Source organism: Diadema antillarum, unplaced genomic scaffold (genome assembly GCF_040938485.1).
Source record: "Diadema antillarum isolate AM-2024a unplaced genomic scaffold, OU_Dant_1.0 seq00000367_RagTag, whole genome shotgun sequence".
NCBI lineage: Eukaryota > Metazoa > Echinodermata > Echinoidea > Diadematoida > Diadematidae > Diadema > Diadema antillarum.
In genome coordinates, this window is record NW_027271368.1 from 307,747 (window position 1) to 324,095 (window position 16,349).

The 16,349-nt window shown below is 37.3% G+C and overlaps 1 protein-coding gene across 1 annotated transcript; it reads left to right on the forward strand.

The window, feature by feature from the left end:
- The first annotated feature begins 2,561 nt into the window (after nt 1–2,561).
- On the forward strand, nt 2,562–15,952 carry LOC139731214 (bcl-2-like protein 1). The gene is made up of 2 exons (XM_071642097.1): nt 2,562–3,344; nt 12,476–15,952. Exons 1-2 carry the CDS (start codon nt 2,892–2,894, stop codon nt 12,599–12,601), a joined length of 579 nt encoding a protein of 192 aa, XP_071498198.1. The 5' UTR covers nt 2,562–2,891; the 3' UTR covers nt 12,602–15,952.
- The last annotated feature ends 397 nt before the right edge of the window (nt 15,953–16,349 follow it).

Below are 16,349 nucleotides of genomic sequence, written 5' to 3' on the forward strand. Positions count from 1 at the left end.
TTATAAATTTTCCCTTGGATAACATCCTTTTGAACATGAAACTATAAGAATTTGTAGCCATAGCATCAAATGAATATTTTAATTGTTGGATTTGTCTACAACTATAATGACTCTAAAGTGAAAGCAACTGCTATGGACTAGAAACATGTTTTCCTATTTGTGTGTGTGTGTGTGTACATTTACAAACGTGTGATAACATGTACATCGCCCCTATCTTTTCCACTGTATTCATTTAGACGTAAAATTCCAGAACTTTCTCATGAATATATTGATTTTGTTTTGTTCTTACTAAACTTCTGTTATGTTGTTCTTCTAATTTAGGCCTACTCGATTCTGTCGAGACAGCGCATTACATTAACATTGCTTACATAGTTACTGCCGATTATTATAACTTTCATGTAGTGTATGAAGTATCACGTTACATGACTATTGTTACATTTTACTCGAAGGGAATTTCTGTGAGCAAAATTACTCGATACGCATCAGTCCAAATCAGACGGTTAGGACCTATCACATCCTATTAAAAAAAAAACATTTTTGGTAAGTCTTCTGTTAAACTTTCAAATCACTGGCTAATCACATATGTAGATAAAAATGGTAACGTTCGAATGGTTCATACGATACCGTGTTACAAGACACCACATTTTGTGCAAAGGAAAAAATAGTTCTCGGTTCTTCTTGTATCAAAGTTGTGTCATGCATTTATGTACACTCTTAAAAAGAAAATGGTAAATCAACATTTAAAAGGGGCGAGGAGTGACAGCGTTTTTAAAATAATGTTCACCCTATTTATCCAGCTGAATCCAACAGTTAGATGTGCTAGATACAGCAAGAAAAGGGGTGAATACAAAATTTTTAAAACGCTGTCACTCCTCGCCCCTTTTAAAACGCTGATTTACCCTTTTCTTTTTAAGAGCGTATGACTCTGTTAGTGAATCTGCGCAAATATATTTTTATGTAGATATTGTTATGGTTTATACTATTTTTTCTCTGTTTTTTTCTTTTAGTTGTAACCGAAACTGCCAGAATATAGACTTATTGCCATTATATCTTATTTTGTGCAACATGACAATAAATCAGAATCTACTTTTGTAAATCTCCTTCAAGTTTCACGCGCATTTGTATTTCAATTGTTGAAATCAATAAAACCTAAGAAGAGCTTGCTTTTAAAAGGTGTAAATCCATAATTTTCAGTGGATCTGATAGCGCCAGATTGGTTGAAAGCTCTTAGAAAAAAAAAGTTTCGCGCACATACTGTTGTAAGAGATGGATTGATCAGTTTTCTCCTTTTTGGGGGGGGGGGATTTACAAAACACAAATCTCAAACATATATCTTTAAAAGTTTTTACCTTAAAGGGTGTGTACAGTTCTGGTCAAGGTGAGGATTTAGCTTTTAACATTTTGCCAGATATTCAGAAACCACTCTATGAGATGTCAAAGAGCATGCAATTCTAAGGGGTATCAAAAGTTTATTTGACGAAAATCGTTTTTGAAGTGGCCGAGATATCCAAAAACAAGGTGAAACAAAGAGATCCTAATAAAGTTGGAGCATGTAGTCTTTTATTATTATCACCTTTTTGGATAACTCAGCCATTTGAAAACCAATTTTCATCAAATAAACGTTGAATCCTTCTTAAAATTACATGCTCTTTCATATTTCATAAGAGGTTTCTCATTATCTCACTTAGGAATGTAAAAAACATGAATCCCACCTCAACCAGTACTGTACAGCCCCCTTAATCTTTACTTGCTTTAACAGAACAAAGTACTGCATCGTATACTTTCTTAATTTTCGTGCTTCACTATAAACTGTCCAATACGACAAATTTTCCTCCATATATATAAACAAAAGCGTTTACTTTCAACAAAATGTATGTATGTCATTATCAAGCGTGGTGCGATGTAAAAGACCTATTTGAATAGGAAAGTACGTCATTTTAGTTAAATGTAATACCTGACGATATTACGTTTGCTTATGTTTAGAGTCAAACTTTTCGTGGGAATTTCTGTTCATGTGAGTCACAGGAAGCTCACTAGCTTGGTCATGTGCGTACTAGGAGATCCGCCGTCACACTTTCACTATGGGAGGGGGGTTAGGTGGGTGGGTGGATGGCCTCCCGGCTCCGTGGGCAACTATATTATTTAGAGGGGTGTTTGTATTTCTCATATTCTGCGAGTGGCTAAATAAATTGGAAGTAAACGAATATTTCTACTCATCTTTTCATTTCTTCTATTTTTTTGCAAAGCATTAACAAGCTATGCATTTATGATTGCGTTAATTCGAGAGCCCTGATTGACATTTCAATTATTCATTTTGTAGTTGTTCTTCTGCAGGCGTAATGGCACAGCCTGATGCAGTCCCACATGCGTGTACTAGTATTCGGTGCTTTCCCCTTGAAATCCGCTAGTGGATCCTAGATCCTGTGTATAAAGCGAGCGATTTTTATCGTGCAGTGTGCATACTGCATGTACTGCATAGTGAAAAAAAACCCTCGACCGACGAGAAACTGCGCGAATCGCGAACTTGACGTTATAGTATCACATACAGCGTGCCCACAGTATAATCATACACGTGTTGTGTGATGCCGAGGTTATAGTTTTGCCGAAGCATGCCGCATTACTGGATTAGAAAATGATCCTATTGTAAAATCATCACTACTGTACTACAATACTACTGCGCGGTTTTGTCGTTCTATCAGGAGGAGGCATAGACTAGTGAGATCTGGCTAAACTGGCAACCTAGGTCTACCTTCACACCCGTGGAAATCCCGATTCCTAGAGTTCAGTACACCGAAGTCATCGATTTGTTGCTGAGGCGAACATCTGCGCTTTGTCAAGCTAGGAAGAAAGCAAAGGCTTCGCAGCAGAAAGGAAGGTAGGAACGATTGAAGATGCCGGGCGTGAGTACGGCAAGTGTCGTGGCGGATTTTGTGCGCTATCGTTTAGAGAGCAGCGGAGTAGACATTCACATCAATGACTTTCCGAACCCAGCCTTGTACGAAAATGTCCCACAAGATCTCCACGAAGCAGTCGTGAATCTTTCTGAACGATTCATGATGAAGTACGGAGATACCTTCAGCGGTATGCAAAAGCAGCTAGGGCTCGGCACCGCAGATGTGACGGAGAACTCGATAATTTCAACGTTCTCCGCCGTGACGGAGGAAATGTTCATCGATACAGTGATATCGTGGGGACGAATTATCGCCTTTCTGACCTTTGGGGGGTCTTTGTGCATTTGGAGCTCCGAGAAACGAATTCCCCAGGCAAGCAGACGAGTTCAACAGCTCATGACTTCGTACATCGACACACACCTCATGACATGGATTTTGGAAAATGGGGGATGGGTAAGAAGATAGTTCTCAGTAGACATGTTAGTGTAATTTTTTTCTTCGCCCTCTTTTTTAAAGGGGCTGTACAGTACTGGTTGAGGTGGGGATTCATGTTTTTTACATTCCCAAGTGAGATAATGAGAAACCTCTTATGAAATATGAAAGAGCATGTAATTTTAAGAAGGATTCAACGTTTATTTGATGAAAATTGGTTTTCGGATGGTCGAGATATCCAAAAAAGTGATAATAATAAAAGACTACAGGCCACAACTTTATTAATTAGGATCTCTTTATTTCACCTTGTTTTTGGATATATCGGCCACTTCAAAACCTGTTTTCATCAAATAAACTTTTGATACCTCTTAGAATTGCTTGCTCTTTGACATCTCATAGACTCTAAGTGGTTTCTGAATATCTCGCAAAATGTTAAAAGCTAAATCCTCACCTCAACCAGAACTGTACACACCCTTTAAATTCTTCTAGAGTAAAACAACCCTGTGTGCGACAGGCCTTGCTTGTACAAGGTGCCTACTGCCACAGGGGCCGTTTCATTCATTGATGAAGAAAAGGCCCAATCACGCTGGTGTCACTTCCCATAAGTTTTAACTTGCGAGTAGGGCCTAACTCCTTCATTTGACCAAAAGATCGGCCTGTATCTGGTCGTTGGGGATATGTTCCGCCCACACTACGTCTGGCTTCACAGGATACGGAGGAGAGCCCTAACTGTTTAGCTTATTAAGTGGTAAGGGCGTAAATGTCAAAATATGATAAAAAACTCCGCTGGACAGACAGATTTTTCTGTCTTAAAGCTCCTGCCTCTGCTTGTTGTCTAAGTGTTAAAGTGGGACTAAGCTCACACCTAGATGTTTAATATAGCTGGAGTGTTTATATTGATGAATGAAACTGTAAACTGCCCTAGCCACAAATAGGCAACCTGCTCAAAACAGCCGAGTATCGAGTATTTACTCTACCGAAGAAAAAAAAAAAAGAATGACCTGATAATGGGCCGAATGCATATAACCAGCAATTGCAACTAAGCAATTGCTTCAAGCATAAGCACAAGCTCGTCTATAGTAAAACTAAAAGATCTAGCTCAAGCAATTGTGCATAACCTTTTGCTTTTGCTTAGCAAATACCTTTTGCTTGTCCTACACAAGCAATTGCTTCATTGTAAACAAATGGGACGTCATGCCTGTGCGAACGCAAGAACAAAGGCGGGGTTTTAGAGCGTGTATTTGAAAGGGTGTGTAAGTGTAGAAACATTTCCTGACATAGCAGAATATTTATGATATGAGATGATACTCATAAAACGCAAACACACAAAACGCTCACACACACATATCTACACGTGCAGTACTAGCTGATTCCCATCACCACTTATTCTGTGGTAGCCCAGATCTGTGAGGTCACACCTGGAGGCTGGAGAGAGGTTTCCTTGCTCTACACAGATGTCAGACATCCTACCTGTTTCTCATCACATTTTGTGTGCTAGCCACTGGACATTCCCATCATTGAAAAAGCTTCTTACACAACTTAAGACGAATATCTTGTAGATGATTTATACCACTCCTGCACAGGTTTGGTCTTTCTTTTATGAATATGAAAATGATACTTAAAAGCGAACGTCCCAATTAAGCAAAAGCTCAAGCTCATTTTACAGAACTTGGAAAATTGTAAGCGATTGCTAGCAAGAATATTAGCAAAAGGTCTGTTCTAATTCTATGCAAATATATACATTTTTAAGCAAATGCTTGATCTCTAAGCAGTTGCTTGTGCTTGCTAACTAAAGCTTTTTTCCCCCAAGGCAATTGCTTGTGTTTATGCATACAAATTCAAGCAAAAGGCTAGCACAAGAAATTGCTGTTTTTTATGCATCCGCCCCAATATATCCTAGCGTCAATTGTCTATTTTTCTATGGCAAACCATAGGTCCGTAATTTAAACTGCAAACCTTTCTTCCCCTAACCATAAAAACCCTTGTTTGATCGAACCTAGAATTAAATTTCCCCACCGATAAATGGCATTGGCAACTTGGGCTTTTTAATTTCTTCTCACATATATCTGAAAACGTGATTGAGCACAAGAGCGTGCAAGTTGTGCGGCATTTATCAGCGGCCATACAAGTAGGTGTTTGTGTGCAATGGTGTAAGTAAGTAAGATGTAGGTCCTACCCATCTGTGTAATATGTGCAAGCGTGTGTGTGTGAAATTGAACTAGCGAAAGCTTGTGTCACGAATGTAGGTCAAGCGTTCGAGAGTGCTCTGCGTTGACATTCCAGCAATGAACTGTGCTTTGGAAGTTTCCAATTTCCCCAGCTGCATATTTGTGGTTACAGCTGTTTATTCAAACTTGTTCACCATGGGAAGGCAGGGGTTACCTTTGCCTTGTGGGTACAGTAGGTCAATGCCTAGTCTTGCATCCAGACACTTGTTCACAGTATCATACTGTAGTCTAAAGCGGAGTATACCGATACAAACTCATGTACACAGGTTGATATCAAAATAAACTTTTGTTTCACAGAAAGGAACCAACATCCCCCCCCCCCCACGAAAAAAACCCCAATTGAATAACAATGACATCACTCACAGACAGAATGAAATTTGACAATGTTGACTGACTGAAAGTATTGAACAGACAATGAAGTTCATTATGAATTGTACATCAAGACATTAGACAACAAAGATTAAGATGTCATGTTTGGGAATTATACACATACCAGGGAAGGGTAAGGTCAGTTTTAGAAAGTTATTGTAGAGAAACCGAAAGCCAAGGATTTGAAAACTGTAAAATCTGACCCTTTGTTGTATAATACAGTTGTAAAGTACTATGTAGACCCTGGTATGATTAACACATTGGAATGGACCTGTGGGCATAACTAGCATGCATGTATTGTAACATAGAAATATACCTGGTACACATTTTGCTCAGTCTATACCTATTAAAGGAAAGGTGCATTCCAGTGACAATGTCTTTTGTTGATCATATTAGTACATGTACTTTGGCAGTGTATGACAGATGATGTCACTGGAAGAGTATTGGTTTGGAAGGTTTAATCTGAAGAAAATAGGACAATTATAATGAAATACATTGTATATGACCCTTTTTATTTTTTTCTCTCAAAATTTAATTTGAAGTGTTCCCTCCCATATAATGCACCTTCAATTTGACACTGCTTTACATTTTACCCCGTTACATGTAGGCCTACATATTGTACAATGTTTAAAGTCATGACATTTTGTTGTAAAATTCTGTTATATATTGAATTGAAAACACATTGCAGAAATGAACTAAACTGAACATTATATATGTAGATATTCTTTGGGCCGCATAAGTGGCAATCGGGGTAATACACATTAATGTATTAAAACAATACAAGTCAAATACATTTGCATTGCATACTGTAAAACCACAAATGTTTGTGTGCCTTTTAATTTCGCAAAGTTTGCGAGATCCAAGATATGCAAAATTCAAATGCATGGAAAAGTTCTTGTCTTATACACCATACATATGGAATGCTTGTAACAATTCGCAACAATATCCTGCCACGAAAAAGACTATTGGCTCAAATCCACAAACATTTCATGTCATGAAATTTGCTTTTTTACAATAGTCACGATTAAGAGAATCACAATACAATCATCTGATCAGAAGGACAAACAGTTGGGATGCATGTAGGAATGTTTACAGGCCTCAAATCTCATTTGATTTGGGTCAATATTGGGTCTAATATTTGTGGAGGAGGCATCAGGGCCAGTTAGGGGGCATCAAGGCCAAAACTGATTTACGTTGTAAAGGGATGGTATACATACCAGGTACTATTGGTTGAGGCGAGGTTTCAGCTTTTAAATTTTTGTGAGACACTGGTACCGGTACTCAGAAAATCAGTTTTGAAATGGCTGAAATATCAAAAAAAAAAAAAGTAAAACAAAGCAATCCTAGTAATAAAAGGTGGGTCCCACCTTTTATTAGGATCACTTTGCTTTCGATATCTCAGCCATTCCAGAACCAATTTTCATCAAATAAACTCTGAATTCTTCTTGGAATTACTGTACCTGCTCTTTCTCATTTCATTAAAGGCTTCTCAATATCTCATCAAAAAAGTTTGAAACCTGAAGCCAGGTCACAACCAAAACTTTACCATCCTTTCAAGGGGATGGTACAGTATTGGTGGAGATGAGAATTGGGCTTTTAACTTTTTTCGAGATACCAAGAAAACACTTATGATATAGTACAGAGCATACCATTGTAAGAGGAAATCAAAGTTTATTTGATGAAAATCAGGTTTGGAATGACTGAAACATCCAAAAATAAAGTAAAACAAAGCAATTGTAATGAAGTGTGGGTCCCACACTTTATTAGAATCGCCCTTTTTTTGATATCTCAGCCATTTCAAAACTAATTTTCATCAAACAGACGTTGAATTCCTCATAGAATTACATGTTCTTTTATATTTCATAAAGAGGTTTCTCATAATCTCATTATCTCACCAAAAAATGTTAGAAACCTGAAATTAGGTCTCAACCAAAACTATACGATCCCTTTAAAGGAGAAAACTCACGGAGATACCAAGACTGCTGTAGTAGGCTGCTGTTGGATCCCATTCTATTTATAACTAGAATAGGAAGTGCCCATCAATTTTGTAATTCATTAAACTCGCCATCGTGGAGGACAGTAATGGATGGAGAAATATGTACGATTGTATGTACTTGTGCATGTTGCATTTATGTCAGGATTGGACTTGATATTTCCACGTATTTTCAAATTTATGAAAAGCGCCAGTTGCTCGAAATATGTGAAAATAAAAACCCAGTGAAATGCTGTAAAACGAGGAATGTTCACATGCATTTTAATTTTGCAAATTTCGTGAGAGCTAGAATTCGCGAAATTAGATTGCCCGCGAAAGTTCTTACCTACATTATATGCATTGAACGCCAGTGGCAATTCGTGAAAATTTCATTCCACGAAAAAGGCCGTCAGCTCCAATTCGCACAAATTTCATGCCACGAATATATCGTGTTTTACAGTGTGTGGTGTTTATACAGGATATTAGTGCCTGAATCTGAGACTACTATTACTTGTGTAGTGGAGGTGTGGCAGTGTACACTCCTGCCTGCCTGTGTGGCTGAGCTAACTCCAGTCAACGTTCTCCTGTATGGGTAGGGCAGCGTGAGAAAAGCAAACAAAATACCTCGAGTTGATGAATTGTCAAAGCAATGTGTATAGTCAGGTATGAATGTGACTATTGTCTTTTTTTTTTTCTCCAGTGAGCTGTGCACGAACTACAAATTGTGATGTAGTGTGATCAAACAAAATGTTCAGGCAAAGACAACATTACAAAATACCAAACTATACTGAATATTTATGAAGCATTCGCTTAAATGCATTAAAACACCAAAGGGAGGAAATAAAAACTAAGCTAAATAAACAAAAGCAACAAGAAAAACAGAACCTGCAATGTGCATTTTCTCTGATAATGACATAAAGGGGCATATCAATCATAACCAATGATTCACCAAAGGAAATTATTATCGACAATTCGAAAAGACAGTGAAAGACTATTTTGAGGAAAGTAAGAACGGATGAATTGGGTATCCCACAATCATAGTCATAATGAACATTCTGTATGGTAGAAACATTTTGTATGATGTCACAAAAGATAAGAAATCATGATATACTGGCCTGAAAATCACATCACATTTCTCATATTCTGCTCTTCATTTCACTTTTTCAGAAGAGCAGCATTCCTGGCATTTTAAAGAGAGAATGAAGCTTTTATTCTCTGGTGTGTGAGCAAAAGTCAGTATTATTCGGAGACCACAAACCGAACACACCCTGCTTCAAGTCAAAAGGTTAGGATGGTGACCTGTAGCAGACATTATGTGACATTTTGGCAGTGCTAGTTTCACCAATACAACACATTCTTGCTGTCATATAGGTGTATTGACATGATCAGTTTACTTTGTTGTTGTTGTTGTTGTTTGAGGAATATCACACTACTAAGTATGCATCATATTGTAGCCTCACTGTGCTTATGTGTTGGGTTCATGCAATAAATTTGACACTGAACATTAAACAACATGAACCTTTTGAAAACAATTAGGCCCACATGTACACCATGTACATTGTACTGGTACATTCACGTACAACTGTGTGTACCCTAATGCCTTAATATTCCTGTTAATTTCTGTCATATTTTCATCACATACTCACCATGTTCTGTAGGCCTATTATATAATTTTTGTGTCAAGATCTTTGTGTATTATGTATGTTATATGGTATGTTATGTATGAAGTATGTTACGCATGCAAGCATCGATAGACTGTACTTGTTGTACATGCGTGCAGTACATTGTACATACTTTCCAACAGACATGATTTGGAGACAAAACTGAAGTTTTGTTTTTAGAGTTAAATGAAGTGTACCATTGATGTTATTTTCATCATGGAGGTTTCTATTTCCAACCTCAACACAAATCAACAATTTTGTAAATAAATTCCATCCATCAGTGGGTAGCTAGACAAAAATGATACAGTGAAGCTAGTGTTAGAAATGAAAGTAAACAACTCCAGGAGGTTTTTACTCCATACTATCACATTAAACATGCCACGTGAAAAGGTCATGTAATAGTCACTAACTACTGTAAAACGAGGAATTTTCGCGTGCACTTTAATTTCGCGAGCGCCAAGATTCGCGAAATTAAAATGCACGCGAAAGTCCTTGTTAACACTATTATGCATTGAACGCCAGTGGCACTTCGCGAAAATTTCATACCACGAAAAAGGCTGCCGGTTCCAATTCGCGAAAAATTCATGCCGCGAATATATCATGTTTTACAGTATTACAGAATTCCTAAAATTAGGAAAACGAAGGACATGTTGACTACCTCAATTACAATGGAAAAACGGGAGCTGTTCAAAAGGGGGGGGGGGGGGGATCAAACATAATTTATGAGTTTTCTTTCTTGCCAATTAAAGTTCTTGCCAGCAGTAGAGAATAACATGCTTTTGTCATTGTCACATGCTTGTTGATCTTATAAACAACAGGTCTTATGACTACGCTGGTAGGAATGAATATTTGATATAGGCCTTGAGAATGATAATGGCTACATAGCCAACAAACAGAAAATCCCTCAGATTTCTTCTGTTGTTTTGTTTTGTTATGTTTTGTTATGTTTTGATTTGCTGGTGATATGCACAAGTATTGCGCAATTTATTGCATCATGGAAAAGTGTGATAATGTGGAGTTTGATGATGTGGCTGACCGTACGGGGAAATTTGTTGGCCAGCGGGGAAAAAACTATGAGTCATGTGACTGGGAAAGCATGATGACAGGAGCGGAGAATGTGATTCAGTGTAAATTTCATGTTGCTGGTGAGCACAGTAAGCTCCATATTCATGAGGTAAAGTGATAGGTGATATTGCATGACGTTAGGCATGTAGAGAAAGCCTGTGACGTTTTCTTAGGATGTAACTAAAGCCAAAATTAGTGAGTGCTCACTCAATCTGCAAAGTTCCTGCGGTTAGTGGATGCATCATGCCTGTATACGGTAGTATCACACCATTGCAAATTTTCCATTGTTTCGAAGAAAAACTGAGAATGAGTTTATATTATGTAAATGTAAAGAGATAGAGTTATGATATAGTTTGCCCTTGCACACTCACCCACACTCACCCTTCCCCCCCCCCAAAAAAAAAAAATAAATAAAAAAATAAAAAAATAATAAAAAAATAATAATACCGGTAATAATGAAATGCATGTATGACTTGTTTCTTGTTGTTTTGTTAGGGGAATGGAGGGGACACAGTGTTTAATACCAAATAACAAATTGATACTATAATCACAGCTTGACATTAGCAGTGGCCTGGTGGCCCAGGGCCACTAAAATTGGTGTCGGGCCACCAAAATTGGTGTCGGGCCACCAAATTTGCCTTTTGATGGCCTGATTAGGCAACTAAGATTAAAAATGGATTTGCATATGGTACTCTTGCTTTTATTTTGGACCACTACATATCTTCTGGGGTTTTTTTAAGCCACCAAACTTCAGATAAAAGGATTTTAGTGGCCCAAATGGGCCACTAGACATATGGGACACTAAACAAGTTGTCTAGCCCTGTGTAATACACATTTTTAGGTAGGGAATTGACCCATTTATCATGGCTATCATGACAGGCACAAGTGTGTTTGTGTCACGACACTGTATTTAACAGCTGACAATATCTCTATAGAGGGGCTAACGTGGGAGTGAAATGGCTAATTTTGGGGTAATAAGAGCCCAGCATTCTATGATAATCACGATGAATCACACTTTCTAGTGTGTCAGGGAATGATAGATTGGCATGCTTTTCTTTGAATTGTGTGGAAGGGTCAGTTTGGAATTCTCTTGGCATCCTGCCCGAAAAAAAAAATAGGGGATGGGGGGTAGGGTAGGGGAAAGATGAATGGACACTGGTGACTAATACTTTCTGTCTGGGGTCTCGTCTCTGTATTTATTGGAATGTGTGCAGTGACCAGAGCTTGGTGATGGTGACGGTTGGCCTATATGCATATTGATTGATTCGCAAGATCAGTCTTTGCTTTGTTTTTGGTTGTCTACCGATCTGTTTTTGTTTTGCTTTGTGATGTACTGTACAGTAAAAGTGGATATTTTTGCGCGAGTAATTTTTCACACTCTGCAGAGTAAGATCAATTTTGTGTGTATCTAATTCCACGGTATCAAGACATTGCATAATGATACAGATGACAAGCACAAAATATATGTGTGTGTTTACAATGTATTTTGGCGCTAATTTCTGGTTAAACGCGATATGGGTGAAAATCTACACTTTCCCATTATGTCTGTCTTTTACCATCAGTACAAATCGTGGATTGCCTTAACTCTGTAGTATCTCTGTAGTCTCTTTCCTATTATGTAGTCCTAAAGTTGATATCTATTTTGTTTTTGCTTGGTCTTCCATAATGTTTTTTTTTTTCTTCGTCTTGTTCTTTTTTCTTTTTTTTTGTGTAAGGAATACTCTGACATCGATGCATCTTCAGTCCGATGTACAGGTTACTGTGTAATGATTTAACAGCATTATTACAGTCCATTAGCAACCACAAATTGACATTCTTCAAATCTCATTGCCCTTTCTTGTCTTGTGATCTCCCCAGGAGGGACTGATTGAATTCTACCAGGACTGGTCGAGGGACTCCACTGGAGCGTGGAGCGGGAAGCAACTGGCAACCATGGCAACGCTGGGACTCCTTAAGGTCGGCTCCTTCTTCTTCCGGCCTTGAGGTGTGGTTCAAGGTTTCCCTGCTGATTATGAATGATTGCCATTGACATGACAGTAAAAGTGCAGTGAAATGTCTTTCCACATGAGCATTGCTTTCATCACATGACACCGGCTAGTATTTGGAAGCAAAAGGATGCTGAGTATGAGGATGTTGAACAGTGACAGTAGTGCTTCTGGCTCTCAGCTTATGATGACTTTGACTGTCCTTGCCATCAGCTTTAGAACTTGAGCATGAGGAAATTGAATACTTTATCTCCCTTTAAATATGATAATAATCATAATGCTAAAAGGTATTTGTAATTCTCTTTACCACTCTGCCTGAGCGCTCAAAGGACACAAGAAATGTCATAACTTCCGTTATCTACAGTTTCCTATTCAACCACTCCTTTTATGATGCTAGTGATCTCCAAAATTAGAATTTCTACTAAATTTTCACAGGATAGAATGGTGGTGTTAAACATTTTCTATCTTCATATTGTGTTTCTCATTTATAAATCAATTAAAAATAAGTGATTTTCTTGATATTTGCTCAATGTCATTCAGATATTCATCAATTTTCTTTGGTTTCACTGCCCTAGAGCAAGTAACTTTAAGAGCAAATTTTTGACATGTGTAAATTTCAGGTAAGTTTGTTTTGTTTTTTTAATCTGCTCAGAGAAGGTAGAACTTGGGTCGTCTTTCTATGAGGCAGGATGCAAAGGATTTGTGTCATCCACATGATCCATGCAGAATGGAATGCTACTGTGCCAAAATTTGATTTACTTCTCATTCATGTTTGATTCTACAGTATTCACGACAGTGTATGTGGATACTAGTAGACTGTATACTCTGTCAGGCTTACAAATCGCTGATGGGGGGACAAAACCTTGTATCTCAGAAATCTCAAATGTTCAGAAGAGCAGAAAAAAATAAAAGACATGGCAGCTAAAGCACTATAGCAAATGGGATCACCTTTCCTATGACGTGCCATGAGGGCTTCATCTTAGGAGTAGGACAGGATTTAGAGGATTTAGACAGAATATTACTTTACTGATTATCTGACATTTTTTTTTCTTTTTAAGTTATTTTCACCAAAATTTAGAACCAAGGTCTTGTCACCCCATCGCCAAAATGTATCTATGTGACACATGTCCTAAACTGAAATTCCTTACAGTGGAGTATCCATTTCATCTGACACAAGTTACACTCTGTGTGTAAAAAGTTTGCTGTTTGAAAGTTCATTGTTGTAGTCTAATGACAAGGTTTATGGGAAACAAAGATGGGTTAGCTTCAGTATATTTGGCCATTTCGTAGATTTTCTCTTGGCAAGAAATCACATCTACACATTTTGATAACAGAGGGAAAGTCAATTCAAATACAAAAGTGGCCAAATCATGTAGATGTATTTTTTGTTTGTTATTGCTCCCTGAAAACTGGATAGACTTCAAGGGGCTTGTGGTTTTACCAGGATTTATAGTTGTTAACACACCTGTGCTTCTCTTGTTTGCAAATATTTTCAATCATGTTTTTGTGTCTTTGTGCATTATTATAGCATGATGTCATTATTGATCGTCAAGTATGTATGGTAAGGTCAAAACCCTATTAATTAACATTGCGCACACATGAATGACACTTGGGTATACCATTATTTTGTCAAAAGCAAGAGAGACCTCTTGTAAGATATTGTTCTGCAGAATTTATGGGAAAAGATAAAGAGCAAACTGAAGGGAGATTGCATTTTAAAGTAATCTTCAGGTTTATTCATAGATAAAATTGTGTTTTTAAGTTTGATTTATGAATGAGCATTGGCAAATAACACAATTCTTTCAGTCTAATGAAACAACGAGACAGGGCTCTCATGGTTTTAAAGGGGTAAAATGTTATAATGCGAGATCAATGCAATTTTGATTCCATGAATAATCATGATGCTAATGATCATGATAAAAGATTAGAATGTTGGATAGATGGAAAGGAGATGAAAATTACTATGAAACTGTTGAACTTCACTGTTCAGGTGAAGGTAAGTCCTTTTGAGAAAATAGTTCTTGTACATAGAAGGCCAAGATGCAGATATCAATAATCATCATATCAAGTACATGTAGTTCACCTTCCCTTTAAAGCTACACTGAAATTTTTATGATACCATACACATTTTGCAATATAGTGTTGTGGACCACATTTTCAGTCCCTTCATGAATTCATTAAAGGGACTGTACAGTGCTGGTTGAGGTGGGGATTCATGTTTTGAACATTCCTAGGTGAGATAATGAGAAACCTGTTATAAAATATGAAAGAGCATGTAATTTTAAGAAGGATTCAACGTTTATTTGATGAAAATTGGTTTTCAAATGGCTGAGATACAAAAAAAAAAATGATAATAATAAAAGGCGACAGGCCACGCCTTTTATTAGGATCTCTTTGTTTCACCTTGTTTTTGGATATCTCAGCCATTTCAAAACCAAATTTCATCAAATAAACTTTTGATACCCCTTAGACTTGCATGCTCTTTGACATCTCATAGATTGGTTTCTGAATATCTCGCAAAACGTGAAAAGCTAAATCTTCACCTCAACCAGAACTGTACGCACCCTTTAAGCTCAGAATAACTGGTAGATGAGTGATTTAGGAATAGAAATGAACTGTGTAAAGTACAGTATTTCTTTCTGCAGTACATGTATGAGGTTTGTGTTCAAAAATCCTTTAAAGGTACAAGTACTTCAGCATGTTGTATTTGATATACAGAGTGTAGTTATTATTGTTTTAACAGTTCATTTTATTCATTTCAGAATTGACAGTACTCTGAAATGTTTTTTGCTTTTTTAATTTGTACATGACTCAAAACAGTATTTTTGTGGTTTATTTATTGTACAGTTGTATAAAGTGTACATAATTTATATGTTTACCATGCTGGAATGCCTTCTATAGATCTATGTTTAGTTGAGTGAATTTGTTAGCGATTGCCATCGTTTCTATGTTGTTGCCATTGTGTCTATGGATGTGTGTATGTGTGTGCGTGTGATGACAATTGTGTACAAGGTTGAGTACATTTTCATCTTGATGTTTTGAATCTGGGGTCCACTGCATATGGGGACAAACTGCTGACAGTGGAACCTTGTTTTGAAATGTAATCTCCATCTTTTACCTGGGATGCTGGATGGGATGCCTGAATCGTGTGCCAGGAAAAACTCTGGACATGAATATATTGTAAGCTTTTAAAACATCTGCAGTAAAACTTATCTTTAAAAAAAAAGCAACTGTAATGCTGATAAGACATGAATGTATGTTAAGATGTTTGACTATCAAAAACGAATTTGACAATCACACGCTCAAGCTGAAACCTGATGTTTGTTTTTTTGTTTGTTTGTTTGTTTTTGTTTTTTTTGTTTTTTTTGGGGGGGGGGGTTTTCGTAGGCATCAAGTTTGTTTGGCTTTTGTTTTGCCATTGTAAATCTCGTATTCATATGTGCATGATATCTTTTATTTTTCCCCTTTTGTACCTCTACCCCTAAGAGTGCTAAAACCATGGTGTCAGGCTGTGTGTCCATCTGTCTGTCAGTCTGTTCTTGTCACATCTCATTCTTATGATTTTAGGAAGAATCTTAAAATGTGAATTTTTTAATGACATGCCTGGTTATACTTGTAATGTTTCATGAGACATATGAGTGCTGCCTAGGCTTGGGCCAAAATGACTGATGTCACTGAACTTTGGCTGAAAGTACACTTTTCAGGCACAACATCAATGTGCAGAATGTCCATAAATAGTATCATTT